The sequence below is a fragment of the Mugil cephalus genome, chromosome 9 (genome assembly GCF_022458985.1).
Source record: "Mugil cephalus isolate CIBA_MC_2020 chromosome 9, CIBA_Mcephalus_1.1, whole genome shotgun sequence".
In the NCBI taxonomy this organism is placed as follows: Eukaryota; Metazoa; Chordata; class Actinopteri; order Mugiliformes; family Mugilidae; genus Mugil; species Mugil cephalus.
Window position 1 is genome coordinate 2,162,062 of NC_061778.1, and position 24,046 is coordinate 2,186,107.

A 24,046-nucleotide genomic window follows, 5' to 3' on the forward strand; every position below is an offset into this window, starting at 1 on the left:
AAAGGAGACAAACCTACATTTCCCAGAATGCCTCATGTCCCCGTTCACCTGGCTTTACCTGAATCTGTGGACGTGTCCAGTTTTAACTGAATGACTGAATAAATAAACACAGAAATCAGATGAAATGCTTCCAAATGACTTTTTAACGTTTGCTTTAATCTGTAAAACTGTTTAACTTCACAGCTGCGTTAAAAACAATAATAAAAGGACAAAGTTTTTAACATTTGACATAATTTACTTGAACTTATCTCCTTGTGTTTTTCGTCGTGTTTAATACAGAGTCAGGTCTGTGCATAGAGATTTAAACTGCATAACGGGGCCGTGGAGGATTAGTTTCTACAAACAGCCTCAACGAAAACACAGCTGAATCTCACTTATTTCAAACTAATGTTGAAAACCAGAACAAAACCAGAAGAGTCGACAACAACAACAAGGTCTGTTTTTTTGCAAAGAAGTGAAATGTAAATTCTTTATTACCAATTCTTTATCTTGTAATGACATAAACTGAAGATATGAATTAAATCATTAAATGTGGGAAGTGATTATTATTATTTTTTGTTTGTTTATTTGTTTTCCTGGAACAGAAGAGAGAGAGAAAAGGCTGCAGTAAATAAATACTGTTTGTTTTTTCCCCAAAGACAAGAAAAAACACATTTTTTTTCATAAATATAGAATAAATATAAAAACCCCACACATTCATCGTTGTCTTTCTTCTTCTTCTTCCTCGCAGAGTTTGATTCAACAGAAAAATTAAAAAAAAAAAAATCAATCAGAGCAGAGCGACTCTCAGTGCAACTTTGACTCAGCAGCTTTTTATTTATTTCAATTTTATTTATATATATATATATATTTTTAAAACTCCTGCCGAATTGGTTGAGCTGAAGTTTCTTCAGACACGTTGAGGAGCTGCTGCAGGAATTATCGCCTAAAACCTAAAACACATGAACTGTGGAAGCAGCAGCAGCAGAAAAGGGCCGACTGGATTTTATTGAGCGTCTCATGATTGAATCCTCGGATTAAAAATAAATAAATACGTCTCTGTGCAGCCTAATCTACTAAAGTGATTTGTCACACGTGCAAACTTTCCAGCTTTTTAACATAAAACCGTTTATGTGCATGATTATTAATAAATACAATAAAACATTTTGGAGGAAAGGTTCAGACTTATTTCTTCTTTTAATAAAATCCACGATACTCTCACTGAACAGTGTGTGGCCAGTTTATTAGGTACACTAGTGGATGCACTGTAATCTAAATTTTAGCTTCATGGCCGTTGTGATGTTCGGAAGGAGGTGGTAATTCAGTAGTACATGGTAAAAATAAGGGAGAATCATCCTTCTTGGAGATTTAATCCAACCTTGAGATCAACAGACCAAGAACAAGTTATTTCTGAAAGAGCAGGATGATGACGGCAACTTCCAGGAGCTTCACATCAGCTCCAGGTTAAAGTTGGAAAAAAGTCTGAACCGATCCTCCAGAGCACAGATCGAGTTACTCTAATTTTATTTGATCTTTTTTTTTTTAGTGTGCAGCTTCTTCTTCGTCTCCACGGAGGAAAAAACGACTGATTCAACGAGTGAGTGAGCGTTAATTAGCTCTAACACTGTTCTGAGTCCGTGGGTTCAAAAAAAAAAAAAAAAAGAAAAACTTGAGTCAACCCAAATACTCAGGTTAACGAGGTTAATATCGTAGTGTTTGTGCGGCCCAGAGCAGACCAGAAGCTTTTGGACTGTTTTGTTCTTCAGTACATTTAAATTTAAAATCTGACCCTATAATAAAAGTGTTAAATCTCAGCTTTAATCTGAGTTGATTGGTTTAAATAAAGAGGGGGGAGTTACTTCACGTTTCCTGTGAAGACGGGAGTTCATTCATCTAATTAGATAAAAAAGGAATTTGAGATTAGGATTAAAGTTTTCTGGAAGTGAAGAGGTAATTCTGTAAAATCCTTATTCTGTGGATTGATGACAAAAAGAAAAAAAATGAAATTGTGAATCAGCTTCTGACCGTCCCAGTTTCTTTTGAGCCCTTTAAATTCGCGTTAAAATCACAGCATCTCTCAACAGTTAAAGCCGAGACTCGTCACTTCTCTGCAGAGTCCAAACGATAATAACATAAAATAAAATAAAGTACCTGGTGAGCAGTTTATTCATGTCTCTCTGTGAAGGATTTAATCTCATAAATGAAATAAATAGTTTGCATCATGACGAGCGTGAACACAGTTTACCTGCAGCCGGAGGGGATCAGATTCAAACGATATGGATTAAACCTTTCCAGATAAGGTGTGACAGATTCCTCCATAGAAGAAGAAAATATAATAATAATAATAATAATAATAATAATAATAATAATTATAATAAGAGCAGCATGCTGTTGAAAGTGCACACACATACACACATTTAAAAGACCAGATACACACCATGCACCCAAACACACATCCACACAATTTGGCAAAATACTCCTCGGTAGTTCTAGTTTTCCTCCTCCTCCTCCCTCCTCCCTCCTCCTCCTCCTCCTCCTCCTCCTCCTCCTCCTCCTCAGTGGCAGCTTTCACTTTTTATTTTTATTCATTTTTTTTTTGCATTCCCCCGTTCAAAAACAAGTCCAATGTAGAGTAGGAGGGAAGCAAAATGGCCGCCGCTAATATGGCAGCTGTGGCATCAAGTGAAAGCGAAGGATTGAAATCAGCTACTCCTCCTCCTCCTCCTCCTCCTCCTCCTCCTCCTCCTCCTCCACCTCCTCCTCTTCTTCTTCTGCAGTCCATTGCTGATGAAAGTAAGGCAGGAAGTATTTCGTTTCATTCGAGTTTCTTTCTTTTCTTGGATTCTTAGCTGCTGGCCGCCGTGCTCCTCCTCTGATCTGACACTAGAGGGCAGCAGAGACAAACACACGACTCGACGCTACACTCCAGTGACACAAAAACAAAAAAAAATAATCCACACGTCTGTTGAACGGGCTTCCTCGTCCTTCCAACGCTCCTTTTCCTCCTCGTTACCTCTCAGGATTTTTTAAAGCAGCCACTTTTCAGGCCAATAGTAAATAAAGAAACAGCGCCACCTTCTGCTCAACTCGCCGTCTTAGGCCATGTACAGGAAGGTGTTGATGTCCGCCTCGTCCCTCTTTATGTACTTGTGCTCGATGAGCCACTCGATCTGCTCCTTGATCATCTTCTTCTGAGGCAGGAACATGTTCTTGAGGATCTCGACCAGCTCCGTCTGCAGCTGCGCGTTGCTGATCCTCTTCCTCATCTTCATGATCTGAATGATGGCCTCCTGCACGACGAGATAAACAGCAAGGAAGGAAACTCAGTGGTAATTCAGGAGAACACAGTCGTGGCTGCGCCGCAAAAACTCAGCTTAAAATAAACTAAAATAAAGAGACTTTAAAACAAGTAAAGCTATAAGAACAGACATAACTGAAAAAAAAAGTAGATTTGCATCAATACAAGTAAAATATGAACAGAACTGTTTTGTTAATAGCAATAGTTGTGACTTTATCAGATTTTAATATGTTAATAAGTTTATGTTTAAGATGTAAAAAGATGCCTGAAATAAGAAATTTTAACTTTGAGAAAGTAGCTGTTGGTCTTGTTTTTCTAAAACCTTTGTGGATGTTCACATTTTAAGCTTTAACGTAACCACAATAACAACTTATAACAACTTATAAAGATAATTTAGGAAGTAACTTGTACGACTAGTAAGAAGAATTATATTGGTGGACAAAAAAAACATGTTGCATATTTTGCCTTGATTGTTTGACCTCAGTTAGATTTAATTTTTTTTTTGTTTTTTTATGCCAGACTGTGATCAGTACGGTCAGTGGGCGGAGCCACGATATCGATGCCCCGCCCACATTTCCTCCAGACTCCCTCGTCTTTTCATTCAGTTAATACTAAACTCTGCTCAACCTCCTCCAGCTACAAGGAAAAGTTGGATTATACACTGAACTTATATTTAAAAATACTTTACGGTGCGGTTGGCATGGCAACTGGTGATCGCCATTATGCCACATCCTGTTTCTATTGCGTCAAATAACTAAAATGAAACTCATCCACACAACTGACACCTGAACATTGCATCAACGTTATATTAAGTTCCTGAAATGACAGAAATCATACTTGAAAATAATTATTTTAGTGTTTTTTAGTTTGGCCCAAGTCCCGCCCACTAACATGGAGGAGGGGTGGAGCTTATGACCTATTACTGCAGCCAGCCACCAGGGGGAGCTGTACTCGCTTTGGCTTCACATTAGAGGAGCAGGTCTCTGTGATGTAAACGTATCGTGGTACCTGAGTCCTGAGTATTCTGAGCTGAACGATTCCTTCGTTCTCCTCCTCCCTCATCCTCTCCGTGGTCAGCTGCAGCCGACCGATCAAATTTATCTTCCCTCGCTTCTGGACTTTGGAGTTTTTACTGCAAAACGAGACAGAAAGAAAAAAACGTGCAGCGACATTCAAATGAGTTTAAAGTTTAAAGAAGGGTCAGAGTCGGGTAACGACACGTGGGAATGGGTGAAAGAGTAGCAGCTTTTAAAGGAGAAGAAGAAGAAGAAGTAGAAGGAAAAGGAGAAAGCAAAAAATAAGAAAAGAAGAAGAAGAACAGGAGGTAGTAGTAATAGTAGAAGAAGTAAAAGAAGAACAACAAAAAGGAGAAGGAGAAGTAAAAGTAGTAGTAGTATAAGAAGGAAAAGAAGACAAGGATGGAGCTCCGTCCATTTCTTATTTTTCATTCTCAGTAAAAAAGTATAAACCGCCGTGTTTCCACTGTTACACGTGATTTTTTTTAAATCTTTTTAAATAACGTACATGAGTGAGAACTCCTGGTTGACGTAGAACAGCGTGCTGTCCGTGAAGTCTTTGGGCGAAGTCACCGGAGGCTCGTAGGACAACACCTGTCTCTTCAGTTTGGGGAAGGCGACCAGAGACTGAACAGAGACGGAGACAACAAAGAAAACTCAAATAAAAAAACACCCGAGAGCTCAAATCACAGCTCAAATAAGGAGCTTTAAACTGTGGCTTTAAAATCTTCTCACCCAGAGCGTTCGGCGAAGCTCCGCGTCCGGAAGCTCCGTGGCCAGTTTGAGGTTCTCGAAGCTGATCCTCTCCCTGGGCCTCTGGTTCCAGGCGAACAGGACGGCGAGCTGGAACGTGGTCACCTCCAGGTCGTACTGACCCACCTCGTTCTTAAAGGTGATCTGAGGAGGAGCAGAGGCAAAGTGAAACCCGGAACCAGACGGGCAGAGAGAAGTGATGGTGATGATGTTCTCCTCACGATGCCGTTGGACATGAGGTGATGCCAGTGGAGTTTGCGGCCGCTGTGGTTCCTCTTGTAGAAGTCCTCCACCTCCGGGATCAGGTCCTCCAGCTCCGTGGGCAGCGACACGAAAACCTTCTCGCTGCTGCGGGACCAGGCGCCGGCGTTCAGGATCTTAATGTTCACGCTGTCGGCTGCACAGGAAACAAGCGTTAAAGGTTTTTTTATTACTGTCACTGAAGAACGTGGGAGATGGAAGGGATCAAAATAAAGGCAGTAGAAAAACCAAAGAATAAAAAATAATTCTAATAATAAAAAAATAGATGAAAAGAAATTAAAAGAAGAAGAAAAATACAGAATAAATAAAAAATCTAATAAGGACTAGTAAAACTTGGAAATTAACAGAAAAAGGAAAAAAAAACAGTGGATGAATAATAAATTTAATAAAAATTAGAAATGGAAAGACAAGAAAAAAATGAATAAATAATAAATAATAAAAATTAGGAATTAACAGAAAAAAGAAAAAAAAAACAGTGGATGAATAATAAATTTAATAAAAATTAGAAATAAAAAAAAACAAGAAAAAACTGAATAAATAATAAATAATAAAAATTAGAAATTAAAAGAAGAAGAAAAATAGAGAATAAATAATAAATCTAATAAGGAATATTAAAAATTAGAAATTAACAGAAAAAGGAAAAAAACTGTGGATGAATAATAAATTTAATAAAAATTTGAAATTAAAAAAACAAGAAAAAACTGAATGAATAATAAAAAATAGAAATAAAAAAAACAAGAAAAAACTAAATAAATAATAAAAATTAGAAATTAAAAGAAGAAAGAGGAAAGAGAGGATAAATAATAAATTTAATCATGATAAATAAAAATTAAATAAACGTATATAATAAGTATTAACAAATATATCGACGCCCTCTTAAAATAATGGCCCAATTAATTTTTTGAGGTTTTTCAGAAAACACAAAGAATTGCCAAATATTAAATACATAATATTTACTATTAGAAATCATTTTATTTCAGGACGTTTCCTAGCTCTGCTGACCTGGCAGCGCCAGCTTGTTGTGTTTGTGCATCTCTTTGAAGACCTGGTTGAGATCCTCCGAGACCTTGATGTCCTGAAACATCCTGGCCAGTTTGTTCACGTAATCCGCCGGCATTCCCACTTCCTACAGTCGCACAACAGGAAACAACACCAGGGACAAAACAGACAAACTCAATATTTTCCTATTCATTTTTTAGTTTTTTAGTTTTTTTAACCGTTCTCATTGGATCTGATTTCTGCCGTTTCATTTTGTTTTTTCCAGCAGATGTTTACGATGAACTTTATCCACAGAATCAAACAGGACGTGACTTGTTTTCCAGAGGAAAAACGTGGAGCAGGAGAATATGAGTCAGGTATCTCTCCATCTGGAGTAAATTATGAGGCGCGATTCAACCGATACAGAGGAAAAAATAACAAACAGCCTCTGCACCGACTGGATGATCCTCAGATGAGACGTATTCTGATCTGATTCCACAATAAAACCACTAAACAGAATCCACAGAGTAAACTCAGGTTAAAAGGCTGATTCACCCGAACAAAACCAACAAACCCTGAACGTTTAAAGGAAGAGAACAGTTTCCTGGATATTTTCCTGTGGAGACTCAGGGTTTATTGCTCATTGGTGTGTTTTGTTTTTAGTTAGTTACCGTTTTCTTTTGAGATTTAATTTTTAACCAGGACTAGGTTTGTATGTTAAGTTCAACCAACCAATCCACTAAACAACCACTCACTCAACTCAGTTGTTTTGTACAAACTTGAATAATTCAAGCTGGTTGTTGCCATTTTTATTTATATTTCTACCTTATTTTATCTTGTTTTATCTTGTTTAGTCACTGTTTACTAGTGTCTATGTTCCAGTTACTTAGTATTTACATATTATAGTGACTATGTTCAACAATCCAGGACCTGAATGCATCATTTCGTTCCATCTCACGCTTCTGTTTGGTTGCGAATGACAAATAAAAACCAAACACATAAACGTCTCTCGTCCAGTATTTAGTCTGATGTCTTAATCATTTCACAATAAACCTTAAATAAAAGCCAAATCAACAAATCTGGTTTTATTGTCGCTTCCCTCACAGCGTCCAGAACATTTCTGGAGCAGAGGACACGAGGTACGAGCTCCACATTAACTCTGACTGAAAGATTTATCGGACTGAATCCAGTCGACTCTAGAAAAGACTTTAGGAAACTACAGAGGAGGAACCAAAGGACATTTAGGACTCGATTATAAAAGATCGGTATCAAATCCCCACTGAACCGAAGATGTTTAGTAGTTTATTTAAGACAATGTTCTCACTTCTCTGAGCTGCTCTGACATAAAACTTTCCGCTGACTTACGAGACGCTAAAGCAATAAGAGACGAACACTGAGGCCTTTATCTGCAGTCACCTGCTCAGACATGAGGGTTTTCAGTGGTTTTCAGTTCAGAGCAAAACCAGGCCAGACAGAGGAGAAGCAGGCGGCGTTAGATAATAATAATAATAATAATAATAATAATAAGACTCACTCGGAGCCACTCCACCATGTTCTCTTCGATCTCGCTGTCGGCTGAAATGTCCAGGATGAGGCGCCGGGTCAGATGAGCTTTGTGGTAACGCATGAACACGTCTTTATTCTGGACGTACTTCAGCACCAACAGCTGCAGGAAAGAGGAGAAGGTTAAAACCAGGAGGAGAAATTAGGGCGAAAGGAACATCGAGGCTGTAAAAACAGAGGAGAAGCAAAGGACCCACCACTTCTTTGAGTTTGAGCTCGATCTCCTCCGACGTGAGCTTCTTGCTGAGGGGAGTTTTCCTCAGGAGCATGTCACAGTAGTTCGCCAGCAGCTCCGGACACTTGGACTCGGGCTGAGTCTTCATGCCCACTCTGGTTAAAAAGCACACGAACACATGGGTGAAAGTTGTTGGTTAAGAAAAAGGAAAAAAGACTCCTCCACTCACCCTTTCTGTTTCAAAGGCAGCTCCAGTTTGAAGATGGTGGCGTCATTGACGACAGCTTTGTACGCCTGCAGGCGGAAAACGTCACCGTGAATGAATAAATAAATAAATAAACATCGGTTCACGTGTTTCTGGAGGAGTCGGACCTTATCTCTGGCTGTGAGGAAGCGCGGGTCGTCCTGAAAAGCCTCCTTCACCAGTTTACTGAAGCGGTTAAACAGCGTCAACAGCTGCTCCACGTATTTCTCAGAGTCCTGCACCAGCACACAAAGAGTTCACAGCGTTTCTTTACAGAATCAGTCTCATATTTATCATATTTATCCCGTCCAGAGATCCAGGATATACAACAATAATAATAATAACAATACATTGTATTTATGTAACGCTTTTAAAGATGCTTCACAGACATAAGATAAAATCAACAGAACACATTGAATAAAACGTTAAATGAAATAAGTATGAAGGGAGTAACAGTGTGAAGCAGTTAAACATTAAAAGCAATTTCATAGATAGTTTTAAATTTGGTTAACTTTCCTCATTTAAAAATTCTGTACTGCTTTGTGAATAATCCATATTTTTTTTTTTTAATATACCATAAATATACAAATATACCTCAAACCGTGTTTATACTCCTGGTCAAAATCTTCAGACCAGTTAAAAATTTGTAAAAATTTGCATTTTGCAATGTTTGCATCTTACAAAGGCTCCAAGTTGAGCTTCAAAATGCAAAAAGAGGAAAATGAGCCTATTTAGGCCCCAAAATAAACTGAATTCTGTTCATGAACATGTTGGAGCTCATTCATGATCTTTGTCTCTTTTTAAAGTCAAGACTCTGAAGTTTCTACCAGAAAAGTCAGAATCTCTCTAAGTGGTTTTTATTGTTCTGGAGGAATCAAAGTTCAAACACAGTAAAAAAAAAAAAAAAAGAAGTTATTGGGTTCACCTGAATGTTTATGTGTTGGTTGAACCCTATAATGACTTTTATCAATGAAATCAGAAGAAAATGACATGTTGCACTTATGTTAACGTGCATAACTTATGTTATTAACATGCAAACCCAGTATTTTGACACATCATTATTAAAATACTGAAGCTGTATGATGTATATTTTATATAAAAGCCACATCTTAGATGTTTGAACATATAATTTGTGTATCTTGCAACATGAATGACCAGCAACGGTTAGAAAACGGGTTCAAAATGAGAAATGAAGCATTTTATTGTCTACTACTAAAAAAACGATGCCAGTCTAAGGGCTGATTTATTACGAGCTGCTCGGGCTGAAGACCTGAGTGTGTGACTGTGAACGTACAGTAGTGATGGTCTCGGCGGCCGCCACCATGTCGGCCAGTCCAGCATTGATGATGTGTTCCTCCAGGTCTTTCAGCATCGGTTCAATTCCGCTGGGAACTTTGTCCATGAGGGAAAACATCAGGTGCAGCTCTGAGCAGGGAGAAAAGAACACGATACGGAACAAACATGGAGATTTATTCAACTCTAGCAGCTTCCCTGGAAGGAAAATCACCAAGACGGGGAGAAGCTATTTCTATTTTTCTACTTTTAAACTCTCAGGTTTACTTCCTCGCGCTACGTTAAAATCAGACGTCGCCTCGTGGAGGAACTCACTGTCGGTCTCGTTGCGTTTGATCATCCCCGGACATTCGGCTAAGATGGTTTCTTTGAACGAGGTCACCAGGGCGTTCACACAGCACTCCATCAGCTGAGAGCAAATAAATGAACACAGCTCGTCAAACTCAAGTTAAACGAGAGAAAACTCAACATGAACGTCTTCAACATGTCTGACTCTCTGTGGATCATTTGTGGCTTCACAGATTTTATCAGCTTTAATTATTTTTTGCATAATATTCTGCTGCAGTAAAATAAAAAGTTTCTCTTTCTCCTCTCATCACTATAAATCACGAATAATCTGGACATAATCTAATAATTTAAGGGCAATAAAAACTTAATTGTTTAATAAATGAGAAATAAAAGATGACTTACTGCCTGAACAGAGTTACATTCACGTCGTGTCTCTAAATATCTAAGTGCTCTCTTCTCCTCTTCTCTCAGCTTCGCATCTGCCTACAGGAAAAAAATAAAATAAAAAATCACAGTTATGAACCAGAAAGTAATAAAAGTCCAGTTTAAGGGCAACTTAAAAACCTTTAAAACAAGGTTCACATTTAAACTGAACTACATCCTTCCTGATAACAATAATAATAATAACAATAATAATAATAATAATAACAATAACGGTGTCGTACATATTTCATGAAGTTCTGGACTCCGTTCTGCTGCAGATAAGACGGCGCCTGTGTTCTGTAAAACCTCTCGGTGGAGTCCAGATAAGCTTTCTCAAAGTTGTCCCTGTAGATCTGCAGCTTGTCCTCCGGGTTTGAACACAGGTTGACTGAGAGCGGAACAACAAAGAGACTCATTAACGCGCTGATTTCCATCCGTGGATGTGGTTGCGTTACGGTTGCGTTACGGTTGCGTTACGGTTGCGCTGTCTCACCGTACGACTCCCGAACGCCGATGACGAGCTGCGAGTCGAAGGCCTCCCCCAGACGCTCGGCGTGAACCAGCTTCATGGCGCTGTCCTGCAGACGACTCTTGATGTTGGAGAAGATCGACTCGTTCCACGTGTCCAGCATCAGCTGCAGGAAATAAAAATAAAAAACGTTAAAGGGCGAGTTTCACTCAGTTTACTCAGCAGAGAAAAGACAGAATTGTTTTTAACACAAGAAACTGACATCAAAGAAGAAGCAGCAGCGAAGGAAAAAAGGTTTCAGTCGTTTATTATCCAAAAACATGAAGCCGAAGCAACATGTGTCGTCTCATGTTTCTGTTGCACCTGAACGCACCACAAAGACTAAAGCCAAAATGTGAGGACAATAATAGTTTAATTTTATTTAATCTTTATTTTTCTCAAACCATCAACACATAAAAGCACAAACAAGCTGCATCGGTTTCCTTTTTTTGTTTCTTTTTACATTATTATATTTACAACACAACTCACAAGACGTACGATCAGATCATGACTTTACATCGACTCATTTATTCATTTAGTTCATTTATTCCAACATAAATGTTTGTCAGGATCTTTTGGAGGTTGTCCTTTCATTTGTAATAACTTTATTTGTCAGTCTCAGCTTTCCATCCATGTATTCAGGTCTATATTCCATTTATTATACATATTTTCTAATAATTTTTCATCACTTTCAGAATAATTAGTTAATTAATTATTAATTATATTAATTATAGTGTGTTTGTCTATTACTCTCCTCTTTTTATCCCCTTCCTCCACTATTTCTGTGCTATTCTGTATTTAAGGTCGATATTGTGCAGGTACCTGAACATTTATATATTTTTTTAAGACCATATTTATGTTTTAGTTCCTTATTGATCCTTGGTTTGTGATTCCTGCTATTGTTTGGATTTCTAACATCTTCCATGTTTCTCAACCGAGTTTTGAATCACTACAGAGGATTTAATCCAAATTTGTATGTTTTGTGATTTCAATTTTATGTCCAATTTGCTTTTCTGTTTTTTTTTTCCAGGCATTTTGTTAATAATAAAGTTTACAGTTGCATCAGTTTCCAACAACAATAAAAAAACAGTTCAGTAAATACAAATTTCAGGTTATTACACACAAAAATCATAAATTATTTTGAACAATCTAAACATAATTCAGATCATCTCTGTGTAAAAGCGTCTGAAACCGTTTTAAAAGTTCTCTAATAATATAAATATTAATGTGATCGTCTCACCTTCCGTACGATGCTGTCCTCCATGTTGGTTTTCTTGTTGCTGCCTTGTTTTCCCATCAGCGTGATCTCCAGCTGACAGAACGGTTTGGGCAGGATGTCGCACTGGGTGAAGAACTTCCTCCACTCTACGATGTACGCTTTCAGCAGCGCCGTGTCGTCCTGGTGGCTCAGGACCCGCTGCCATGGCAACAGATCCAGATGAAGTGATGACGGTTTCAGAAAAACCCAACAACAACATTTAAATCCAACAACATTTGAACACGTTGTCAGCGGCTTTCATCAAACGTGCATCGAGAAGAAGAGACGCTCTACGTACAGCTTGTGCTTGTTTGATGAAGTCCAGGATGTCCTCTTTGAGGGCCTGGTGGATTTTGGCTGGTCCTTTGTCATCCCATAAACACACGGCGTGGACATCTCTGCAGGACGTGAGGGGACGAGAGAGGACGTGAGGGGAAGTTTATTACACTTTACAGTAAATTAGATGAGAAACAGCAGAGCCAGAGGTGAAGTCTGAAAGTGACCTGGTGCCTCCGCCCGTTACCAGGCAACAAATACATTTCTGTGATATTTTTTTAGTCAGCAGAATTTAATTTTAAGCGACGCCTCAGGAGGATTAAGGTTTTCATTTCAGGCTAATGCGACCGGACAGACGGAGCTTTGTCTTCAGCACAAACATCTGTGACTCCTCCAGAACCTCAGGGCTCAACATATCTCACACTCCCACAAGATTTAAACTCACAGAAAAGCTCTCTGAAACGTGATCAGTAACAAAACATCTTAAACGAGTTGATAAATTATGTTTCTCGTATCATTTCTCACGACAGAACGAGAAGTAGTAACTTAATTTCTCTACTCTGCTGTTACTCTGGTTCCTCAAGTTGTTGTTTTTATTTATTCCGTCTCCAATCTCACATTCAACGTCTTCTATCTGGATAAGAAACAATCCTCCCTTTAAGAAATTTAAACCATATACACCTCAGGGGTCCAACTAATCTAATCTGGCCCACAACAGTTTCCATAAAAATAACTGGCATCTATAATTTGTGGACAGAACAAACACTGAGACCCAGAAATTAAACAGCAGAAATAAATGGGCCCAAGTGACACTTATTCTTAACAAAACTTCAATTTTTTTTTTAAAGATGTGAACTATCTCTTAATTTACTCGTTCTTCTTTGCACTAAAACAAATGAAAAAGCCTAGAGTTGACGTTACTTAAAGGTTTTGTTGTTTTCTTACTGGTCCGACCCACTTGAGGTGAAACTGGGCTCCAACTAAAATGAGTTTTAGTTGCCTCACCCGATACAGACGGTTTGAAAGTTGTTATTTGGAAACACAAAAAAAAGGAACTGAGATTGTGATTAAATGGTTTTTAACGCTTTAAAATCCTGTTTCCTACAGAGAGACGTCAGAGCGTGGATGATAATTATTATTATAATTCTTTAAACATGAAACTGGCTCTAAATTTAACTGTGTAAATTAAAAAATGGAAATAAGACACATTGTTCTACTGAAAGACGCACATTTACACCCATTTGCCACTTTTTTAGGTACTAGTGATGCTTCATAACTCTTCTCCTGTTCAGTTGATGTTGAAACAGCGTCAGGAAGGTGGATGATTTTACAGTTTGTGGTTTTGTTAACACTTTAACATCCTGCTGGGTTGTAAGTTGTGTTTGAGTAAATGCTGCATGATGCAATATGTCATTTTCTTCTTTTTTTTAACTGTATCCTAACTTTGATTCCTCCAGAACAAAACCACTTAGAGTGATTGTGACTTTTGTGATAGAAACTTCAGAGTCTTGGCTTTAAAAAGAAACCGAGACCATGAATGAGCTCCAACATGTTCATGAACAGGGTTCAGTTTACTCTGAGTATGACCTAAAAAGGCTGGAATGATAAGAGGTTAATGGAGACTGTCATGTTTATATTCTTGTATATTTTGTGTATCCCTTACACACACATACATATATATATTAACACGTCATTATACTTTCTTTTTACCAGTTTTTCTACCTATCTGACTGCAGTTCAAAAGCAAGTCGACAGCTATCAGGGTCTGAAGTGGCAGCAGCTGGATCAACAGCTGTAAAACTAATTAGAACTAAATGATGGAGCAAAGAGCATCTCTTACGAGAACAAGTCGAACCACTGTTGCTTGGTGACGGCCTCCTGTCTGAGCAGCTTGAGGACGATGGGTCGCATCAGATCCCACTTGTCCTCAAACTGCAGGGACCCCTTGTTCTGAAGAAGAGAGACGTGGGACAGGTCAGGGACGGGGGGAGGACGAGGACGAGGACGAGGAAGGAGACAAGAAGAAGGAAGGTTTTCAAACGCTACAACGACAGGATAGTCTCTAAACAGTTTTCCATTTTCAAGTTTTAAAAGACATATTTCTATTTGTTCTTACACCATATATTGTCACAAGATCATGTCTTTGTGTTTGTGTCTTTATAACAGACATTTAGTTTGAATGTTCTGATATTTTAAACATCCTGAATCAGCTGAATCTACCAACAGCAGGACTCATATATTAATTTACTTATTCCACAGGCAGCTTTTATATCCTTTGTAGTTATAAATATCAGTTATTCATTATTAGTTCACACATATAAAGATATAATTCAGATAAGCACACAGAAAACGAATAAACGTGTTGTGCCAGGTGAAGTGGGGCGGGGCACCTGTCAAGAAGCTACAATTAGCCTCCGAAGCTACCTGTCCACTCATTAGCGACTGGTTATTTATTTTATCTAATCTAATTAAGCTCAGACAAAGATATTATTAATTAACTCCACACATCTGAGAGCCATAAACTGCTCCACCGGCCGGAAAAGACGTGTTATACGGGGCCTTTGTGGACAAAGTCGGTCCATTTGACAGTTTTATCCAGTCAAAACAAAAGCGCTAGCACGTTAGCAACGGTTACCCCCTAAAACAAATCGCTTTACGGTTCTGCTGTAAAGGGACGTCTTGTGTCGAAATGTGTTTTCCCAAACGAACCATGCCCCCCCCCCCCCCCCCCACACCCTCCAATGATCTCCAGTGCTGACTCGCGGGGGGGTTTATGTGGGTCGGTTCGGTTCTAGTTCAGAGTCCCAGAACCGGGGTGGTGGGGGCTATGTGTTCCAGGAGGAACAGACATCGGACTTCAACAACGACAGCGGTGGTAACTGAGACTTCAGACGTACCTATCTGTGCATTTATTCCATAAATTAAAATATTAGTGCACATGCGTATAAACCGTAATGATGAGAACACATTTATGCACTAATATGGGCAATCGAAGCGTTTTCAAATACGGGAAATACGATATATTCAAGTGCTTCTTACCTTTAACAAATTAGACGTCGCCATGTTTCTTCAACTTATCACCTCGCAGATTCTCGCGAGACAGGTAGTCGAGCCGGCACGGGATTTGGTAACTAAAATTAAAGTCATCATTTTATTTTTATTTTATTTATTTAAAACAATTCACTATTTCTGTTTAATTTATTTAATATTGTTTACTTATACCATTATTATGACGATACCATTATCATTTTATTCATTGTCATTTTATTTTATTTACAACTCATGTTAAATAATTTTTTTCAAAATGTATTAACTCAACTCGTCAGTGTAACTTTGTGGCTTATTATTTGGATCTATCTCCGGATTCACATGCAGAATATTAATTGGGAACATGAGCTAAGTAAGTTAAATTTTGAATTTAACAGCAAAGATAAGTTGGTCGTTTCTTTGAGGTCGTCTCTTATTTTGCTTAATGTGCATAATATCCCACCATAGGAAGATAAATTTCATTTTTAATAAAGCTTCAATAGAAGAAAGGATAGATGACAATAAAATCTGTGAGTAAATGACACACGTACCATTTTATGTATTTTAATTAAAATATATTCAGAATTTTGAGAAACACACAAGTGAAATCGACCGAAATCACGTATATTTTCCAAACCTTAAAACATGTGCTAAGACTATTATTAATTAAAATGAAAAGTAAATGTGGAAGTACTCACATCGTTTGCTTTAGCCCTGTTATAAAAATACTTGGGGAACTTATAAAATAAAGCTTGTGCAAAAAACATGTTCAAGGACCAATGAAGAAGTATTTCAATCCTTCACTTAAATAAATACACGAGTATCATCAGCAAAATGAATTAAATGTACTTTAAGTGGTCTGCAGAACAAATGGATGTTGATATTGATCATTTTTATTTATTATTTTAGCTTTTATTGAAATTAAACCCTTATGAGATGTTTGAAAGTGAAATGTCCCATTTGTGATGGTGAAAAAAATAAAAAGGATTTTATACATTTATACGACCTGTTTAATCTTTATAATATATGTGTTTTTATTTGCTATCTGAAAATCAACCTTCAACTATAATTGCTAGATAAGGAAGTGAGGTGTATATTAAATGAAAATACTCTTTAAAGTTGATTAAGATACTTAATTAGTTTCCACTGCAGTGATTTCCATGAGAAAAAAAACACAAACAAAAGCAAAGAAATGACGGCTCAGTTTTCCACCGACACACGTTCAATCAGCGGCGAAATCAAGAGGAATCTCCCAGAGAAGTTGACAACTTCTCTAAACCAATCTTTCATCATCTCCTCTTATCTTTGAGAAGTCGTTACTCGAAGACAGAGATGAGTTAAAGACTAATCTTTGGCCTTGGAGGCCGTTAATCATTCAGCTCAGTGAGAGTTAAAAGCAGCGTGGAGAACTCTTCCATCTTCCATCGCTGGTCAGGAAACATGGCTGCGAAACAGACGGAGGATTCATCCGGAGACGTGAGCGGAGACGACCGGGACAGAGGGGGACTCATGGACAGACTCAGGACCTTCAAGGCCAAGGACGTTTTCACCTGGTGAGTGTGACAGAAATCAACTCTGTCTGGATCTTTGTTGACGCCTCGGCCCCTTTTTCAAACACTGGTGCTGTTACTTCAGTTATTTCAGGAGAGTTTAAGTGAAACAAGGATGAAAATGTGAAATTAAATGCACTAAAACTAAAGTAATGTTGACTAATAATGCATTTAAACTCTCCTGTGGGTTTGTTAATTAATCACAGGAATCACTGGATGAACTAAAACCAGTTTAAGTTTAATCTCTGGTTCTGAGTCTGTTTCACTGTTGTTCTCTGTGAATGAAGTCACTGATTAAACTCTACGTACAGATGAGCTGAATGTTCTGCATGAAAATGAATCAAAACATTCAGTGTTAAAGAGAATAATAATAATAACAATAATAATAATAGTTGATGTTGATGATATAAACATGTAAAGAGAAAACAAATGGACATAATGACCATAAATAACACAAAAATAAAAATAAACATAAAATGAAAATGACATATTCTATCTCTGAAAAGGACGTAGAGACTTATTTTATCCCACCACTTCTTAATAGATCAATAATATTTGAATTCTACTACTAAAAAAATGAAAGAATAATATATTATTACTAGTTAACAATAAAATAAACTTAATAATAGTCTATAATTATTATTATATTATACTATAATTTGATTAATATTACTACTAATAAAACAATAATAATATATTTTTAGTTTTTTTAGTAGTATTACTGATTTTATAATAATAAAATTGTGTTATTAGTGTTCAGATATTATTGATCTATTAAGGGGTCGGATAAAATCAGTCTTTACTTCCTCCCACTCCTTTTCAGAGTTTTCTACACATCTGTCATTTTCATTTTATGTTTATTTTTGTTTCGTGTTATTCATGTTCATTATGGCCATTCGCGTATAATTATTCTGTTTACGTGTTGGAACCAAACTAAACTAAAGTAAACTGAAGTAAACTGAAGTAAACTGAACTAAACTAAACTAAACTAAACTAAACTAAACTAAACTAATCTAAACTGTCCCTCAGGCAGCTGGTGAAGACGCTGTCCATGGGTCAGGGCCTGGCGCTGCTCATCTGCGGGACGGCCATCACGTCTCAGTATCTGGCCACGAACTTCCACGTGAACACGCCGATGCTGCAGAGCGTCCTGAACTACCTGCTGCTGGGCGCCACCTACACCACCATGCTGCTCTGCAGGACAGGTGAGAGGATTCACGTGAATAAAAACGAACGGTGTTCGGCAGCTTCAGACTCTGCTCCTGTCACTCTGGTGGAAATAACTAAATAAATAAATGTCGGGTACTGAAGTTCAGGGGTGTCCCCCTTTAAAAACGTAGGGGATGGGAATATTTTACAGATCCTGAAGAGGAGGGGGTGGAAGTACCTGCTGCTGGGGCTGGTGGACGTGGAGGCCAACTACTCCGTGGTTAAAGCGTATCAGTACACCACCATCACCAGCGTACAGGTGAGCACACACCGTCTCACACGTGGCTTTTAGTTTTCAGGTGCTCTTTACATTTTTATTTTTTTCTCTGTGCTCATGAGAAGCATGAAAACATAAAGGAAACAGCAGCTTTAATAATAAATAAGACACCAGAAAAGAGTTGACACGTAACATAAAGATGCTTCACACATATATATAGAGCTTTAAAAACAACAAACCATCCTAATTTACGAGTCCTGAAGAAGGTTCAGACTTTACATTTATACCACCTTTAATCTTTATATAATTTTACAATACATTTTATTGGCTTCATGTGTTTTTATTTGCTATATGAAAATTAACCATCAACCATAATTGTTAGATAAAGAAATGAGGTGTTTGTTAAATGGAAACACACTTTAAAGTTGATAAATGTACTTATTTAGTTGCTACTGCAGTGATTTCCATGAAAAAAAAAAGAAAAGAATAAGAAATATAATAATAAATAAAGCACCAGAAAAGAGTTGACACACAGGTTACAAAAAGATGCATCCGTCTGGGTGCAGAATGCAATAATATATAAGTTTTAAAAACAACAAACAACCCTTTATTCAAGTTATTTCAGTTGATTTATGAAGAAAATTCAGACTTTTGTGGCTCTAAATTTAAAAAATGTATTTTAAACTTGATATAACCTTGTGTCTACTTCACGTTTTAATTATATTAAAGTATTTACCTGTAAATATATCTTCTTAATATAGGGTTAAAATAATTTGTTGAGTTTGTGTCCCTGCCTCCAGCTGCTGGACTGCTTCGTGATCCCGGTTCTGATGGTCCTGTCCTGGTGGGTCCTGAAGACGCGCTACCGGCCGGTCCACTACGTGTCCGTCTGCGTGTGTCTCCTGGGAGTCGGGGCCATGGTGGGGGCCGACCTGCTGGCGGGACGAGACCAGGGCTCCAGTAAGAACTTCTCTTAAAAACCAACGGGAATAACTAAACGCGTCTCCACTTCCGCTCATTGGACAAACTGATGCTGTTTTCACGGGGACACGGGCGGCGCCATCTTTGGCTCAGATCAGTGAGGTCTGGGGGCGGAGCCACGATACTGATGCCCAACCCACATTTCCTCCAGACTTATTAGTGTTTCCGTTTGATTAATACTACGCTCTGCTCCACCTCTGTCATGAAGTGGTTGGGGTCAAAAAACGAACTAAAACCAAAGAATTGAGCTTGAACATCCATCAACATTATATTAACTACCTGAAATGACAGAAACCATCCTAAAAATATTTGATTATTTTGTATTTTAGTGTTTTTATTTCAGCCTGCTAACATAGAGGGGGTGGGGCTTATGACGTATACTGCAGCCAGACACTAGGGGGAGCTCTACTTGCTTTGGCTTCACTTTAGAGGAGCAGTTCCATATTTATACAGTCTATGGTTTTAATTTTAATGAAAACTTAAAAAGTTCTGTATGACTCTCTCACATTTTCATTGAATTAATACTACACTCTCCTCTACTTCCTCCAGTTTCCATAGTGTCAAATAACGAACTAAAACAAAACGTATCCAATAAATTGCAATGAATCAGCCTTCATCAACATTATATTAACTACCTGAAATGACAGAAACCATCCTAAAAATATTTTATTATTTTGTATTTTAGTGTTTTATTTCAGCCCGCTAACATAGAGGGGGTGGAGCTTATGACCTATACTGCAGCCAGACACTAGGGGGAGCTCTACTTGCTTTGGCTTCACTTTAGAGGAGCAGTTTCATATTTATACAGTCTATGGTTTTAATTTTAATGAAAACTTAAAAAGTTCTGTATGACTCTCTCACATTTTCATTGAATTAATACTATGCTCTCCTCTACTTCCTCCAGTTTCCATAGCGACAAATAACGAACTAAAACAAAACGTATCCAATATATTGCAATAAATCAGATCAGCATTCGTCAACATTATATTAACTACCTAAGATTACAGAAACCATCCTTAAAAGAATCATTTGAGGTGTATTATAGTGTTTTAGTTCGGCCCACTGACATGGAGGGGGTGGAGCCTATGACCTGTACTGCAGCCAGACACCAGGGGGAGCTCTACTAGCTTTGGCTTCACTTTAGATTAGCTGCTCCTCGTCCATCTTCATTTGAAGTCTATGGAGGAAACCTGCCAACATCTACAGTAAATCTGTTGATGTTTTGAGTCATTTTTGTGCAGACGTCCTCTTCTTCCTTTGTTAGTTTTCCGGACGAACACCCACATTTGAACATCTCTCTGCTTTTCAGCCGCCAACATTTTACTGGGCGACGGTCTGGTGCTGCTCAGCGCGACCCTGTACGCGGTGTCGAACGTGTGTCAGGAATACACCGTGAAGAACCTGAGCAGGGTGGAGTTCCTGGGCATGGTCGGCCTCTTCGGCACCGTCATCAGCACCTTACAGATGTGAGTCGTGACTTTTTTTTATATTATTAAATTATTATTTAAAGTTTAAAGGCAGAAACGAAAAAGTGAAAGTTAAGTCAAAAACATTTTCTGATGTTTCTTGCAGAAGAACCTGGTTCTTCTCCAGATCCCTTGTGTCAGACTTCTGCTTTTACTTAGACTCAGATTAGACTTAAGTAAAATCAATTAAATCTAGTAAAATAAAAATAGTATGAGCAAAGAATTTACAGAATTAGCATATGAACAAATGTAAAGAAGTAGAGCCTGAAGCCTGTATATTACACACATATGGTTTGAGTCCTGAATCGTTCAAAACAACCAATTTAGTTTTCATTCTAGTTTCTTTTTTCATAATAATCAACTTAATTTTTCATTTTTAAAAGTCTAAAACCAAACTACCTGGACGAGGCTCCGTCTGTATTACTGATGAATCCGGTGTCTTTTGCTTTTCTTTCTTCATGCAGGGTGATTCTGGAACGAAACGACATCGCTGCCATTCAGTGGAGCTGGGAAGTCGGTCAGTGCTGCTCTCACACAGACTCTGAACCGATGCTTGAAACCAAATCCTTTTTTTAAAAGCACAAAACAATGAGACGTTTTCACGAACCTGAGCCCTCGGGGTCAAAATGTTGCACGAATTTGACTAAATAAAAACAGAACTAAATAAATACATAAATAAATAGATTAACAGATAAATTACCAAAGAGGATCAGGGTCACTGAAAAAAAATCATCAAAATAAAAATCATTCGCTCTAACTACATTTTTTTTCAGTCGCCTTAATTCTCTTCTGTAATAAATAAATATACATTAAAAAAATGTTTTTTTTATAGAACTTTTTATGTATTTATTTCATTTTTTAATTAATAGATGACAAAAAACTCCACAATGAATTTTGGGGGATGACAACTTTCCCTTCAGAGTCGCTTAAAGAAACGACTTAAAAAGCGAAAGATGAAATACTTAAGACTTCAAACATTCTCGAGAGGAAAATAGATGAAAAAGTAAATGAACTCAGGATAAAAGAAACATAACAGTCAAGTGTCATAAGTCTGGATTTGCACTATTCAGGCTACACCGTGAATATCCTGAATAATAAGTATTTAGAAATGACGTGATAATAAGTACAATATATCCACTAAATGAACACATATGAACTAAGAGCTGCCGGTGTCTCCTCCTCTCAGCGCTGCTGTTCTCGGCCTACGCCCTCTGCATGTTCTCCCTGTACAGCTTCATGCCCGTGGTGATAAAACTCAGCAGCGCCACCTCGGTCAACCTCTCGCTGCTCACCGCCGACCTGTTCAGCCTCTTCTGTGGCATCTTCCTCTTCCAGTACAACGTGAGTGATTTATTATTATCATTATAAACCCACTGATCTTCTCTTTAGCTGCGCAGGTGAATAAGTGATAAATCCTCCTGCTGCTGATTCAGCCGTGTTTTTATTTTGGAGGTCGGTAGAAAATAAAAACACGTCATGAAGCGGAGGCTTGTACATTAGAATACACTCATTTTGACCAGTGCACCTAATATTCTGGTAATTAAATGTGTATCTCAGTTCTGCAGATGTTGTGTTCATAGAGCCACAGTCAAAGGGAAGAGGAATGTTAATTAAATTATGTTTATACTGATTTATTTTTAATCTATTTTATACATTACATGTATATAGTGTATATATAGATACACAGTGTATTTATGTGTGAGGTTATGTAAGTGAAGGTATGAAGGTTATATAGTAAATGGCCAAAATGTTTAAGTTGTTGTTTTTTATATTTAGGATTTAATTCTGTTCAAAATAAAGATCTTCATCTTCATCCTCCTCCTCATCATCAAAGCGCTGCACATAGGTAGAATAATACATCATATATATATAAAAAAGAGTTGAAAGCCAAGGAATAAAAATGAGTTTTAAGACAAGTTTTAAAAACCCTCTGCAGCTGGAAATATTCCCAGGACACGTTCAGCTGTAGATAATAACCTCATGGTTTATCTCCTCTGGGTCAGCGCAACCTGCTGATTAGTGTTAATCAATAATTATAATGTAATATAAGGTTAAAGTGTAATCTCACGCAGCCTGATGTAACTGCATTCGGTCACCACACAGAGACTAAATATTCATGTTCTCATATTCATGTTATAGTAATTTATACTTTCATCATGTGCATCTTTAATTTTTTTCCCAAATGTGACTGTAAACACAGACTCTTTACAGGATTAGACTAGGTTTCATTTATTTATTAGTGATTTATATTATTAATTAATTAATTTATATAATTTATATAACTATTTATATTACAATATATAACTTATTAATTAATACATTTTATTTATTTATTTTTAGATAGATAGATCTACATTGTGTGTAATAATATACCTTAACTTTTTATAGTGTAAAATTTAATTTATAAAAAAAAGTGTAAAACAAAAAGACAGATACTCAGAACTAGAAAGTGACAAGCAAAACAAAAATAGATAATTACAGAATAAATTATCACAGCCAATGAAAACATCTAAAAGTAATTCAGAAAAAACATAGAAAATTCATCTCGAACATGAAGGAACACAAGTTTTTTCACAATATGTGTGTTAAACACAAACCAACTCTTTGTTTTGTTCAAGTGGAGAAAAGAAGAAACAAACGTTTATCACATTTATTCCATTTTCTTTTTTACATCAGGAAGTAAATTTCCCTACATGTGGGAGATTTAATCTTGAATTGACACGTTCTGTTTTATCCGTAATAATAATAATAATAATAATAATAACAATAATAATACTAATGTCTCTGGTCTCAGTTCTCTGGTCTCTACCTGGTTTCCCTGGTGATCATCCTCATCGGCTTCATCACCTTCAACGCCGTCCGGACGCCGGACGACCCCACGGACGCCGACGCCTCCTCCTCCTCCTCCTCCTCCTCCTCCTCCTCCTCCGCCATCTGTGAGGACGGTTGCTATGACAACCCTGTGGCCACTCAGACGGACGTCCCCAAACAGGAAGTGGCTGTGACCGTCACCGACGCGGAGGAGGACGAGGAGGACGTCGTTGGTCTCGGCACTAAAATGTGAAGAACGAATCCGTCGTCTGTCGTCGTCGTGTCTGTTTGTGTATTTTTAATAAACACGTTTATTTATTGAGTTTTGCTTGTACACAATGATACAAAGTAAAAAATAAAATAATACAGAAACGAAGACGACGTCTCCACACGAGTCCCCGACCACAACGAGAGGCCTGATCTGAGCCACCATGTGGTCAGTAGGATATATCAGCTGCTGTGTCTCCCTGGA

At 37.7% G+C, this 24,046-nt stretch overlaps 2 protein-coding genes across 2 annotated transcripts; one reads left to right on the forward strand and one right to left on the reverse strand.

Moving 5' to 3' along the window:
• Positions 1-792: 792 nt before the first annotated feature.
• On the reverse strand, positions 793-15,564 carry LOC125013131 (cullin-5-like). Its single transcript, XM_047593490.1, has 19 exons — positions 15,353-15,564; positions 14,154-14,263; positions 12,336-12,435; positions 12,020-12,196; positions 10,765-10,906; positions 10,514-10,659; positions 10,251-10,331; positions 9,876-9,969; positions 9,562-9,692; positions 8,396-8,503; positions 8,253-8,317; positions 8,046-8,178; positions 7,820-7,951; positions 6,310-6,433; positions 5,268-5,443; positions 5,029-5,190; positions 4,802-4,920; positions 4,286-4,409; positions 793-3,269 (listed from the first exon to the last, which is right to left on the reverse strand). The coding sequence occupies exons 1-19, from the start codon at positions 15,374-15,376 to the stop codon at positions 3,075-3,077; spliced, it is 2,343 nt and encodes a 780-aa protein (XP_047449446.1). The 5' UTR covers positions 15,377-15,564; the 3' UTR covers positions 793-3,074.
• A 525-nt stretch (positions 15,565-16,089) lies between these two features.
• LOC125013136 (solute carrier family 35 member F2-like) lies at positions 16,090-23,950 on the forward strand. Its single transcript, XM_047593499.1, has 8 exons — positions 16,090-16,893; positions 17,920-18,095; positions 18,231-18,358; positions 19,117-19,276; positions 20,607-20,763; positions 21,228-21,280; positions 21,950-22,104; positions 23,558-23,950. Exons 1-8 carry the CDS (start codon positions 16,781-16,783, stop codon positions 23,825-23,827), a joined length of 1,212 nt encoding a protein of 403 aa, XP_047449455.1. The 5' UTR covers positions 16,090-16,780; the 3' UTR covers positions 23,828-23,950.
• Positions 23,951-24,046: the final 96 nt, after the last annotated feature.

What these genes read in the sequence shown, in the direction of transcription:
- LOC125013131 (XM_047593490.1), bottom strand. Translation starts at nt 15,376, where the DNA reads ATGGCGACGTCTAATTTGTTAAAG. An exon ending in CAAACGCAACGAGACCGACA is followed by an intron (nt 9,693 to 9,875) that starts GTGAGTTCCTCC and finishes CTCCCTGCTCAG; the next exon opens with AGCTGCACCTGATGTTTTCC. An exon ending in AACCAGGAGTTCTCACTCAT is followed by an intron (nt 4,410 to 4,801) that starts GTACGTTATTTA and finishes CTCGTTTTGCAG; the next exon opens with TAAAAACTCCAAAGTCCAGA.
- LOC125013136 (XM_047593499.1), top strand. Translation starts at nt 16,781, where the DNA reads ATGGCTGCGAAACAGACGGAGGATTCATCCGGAGACGTGAGCGGAGAC. An exon ending in CCACCATCACCAGCGTACAG is followed by an intron (nt 18,359 to 19,116) that starts GTGAGCACACAC and finishes CCCTGCCTCCAG; the next exon opens with CTGCTGGACTGCTTCGTGAT. An exon ending in TCAGTGGAGCTGGGAAGTCG is followed by an intron (nt 21,281 to 21,949) that starts GTCAGTGCTGCT and finishes TCCTCCTCTCAG; the next exon opens with CGCTGCTGTTCTCGGCCTAC.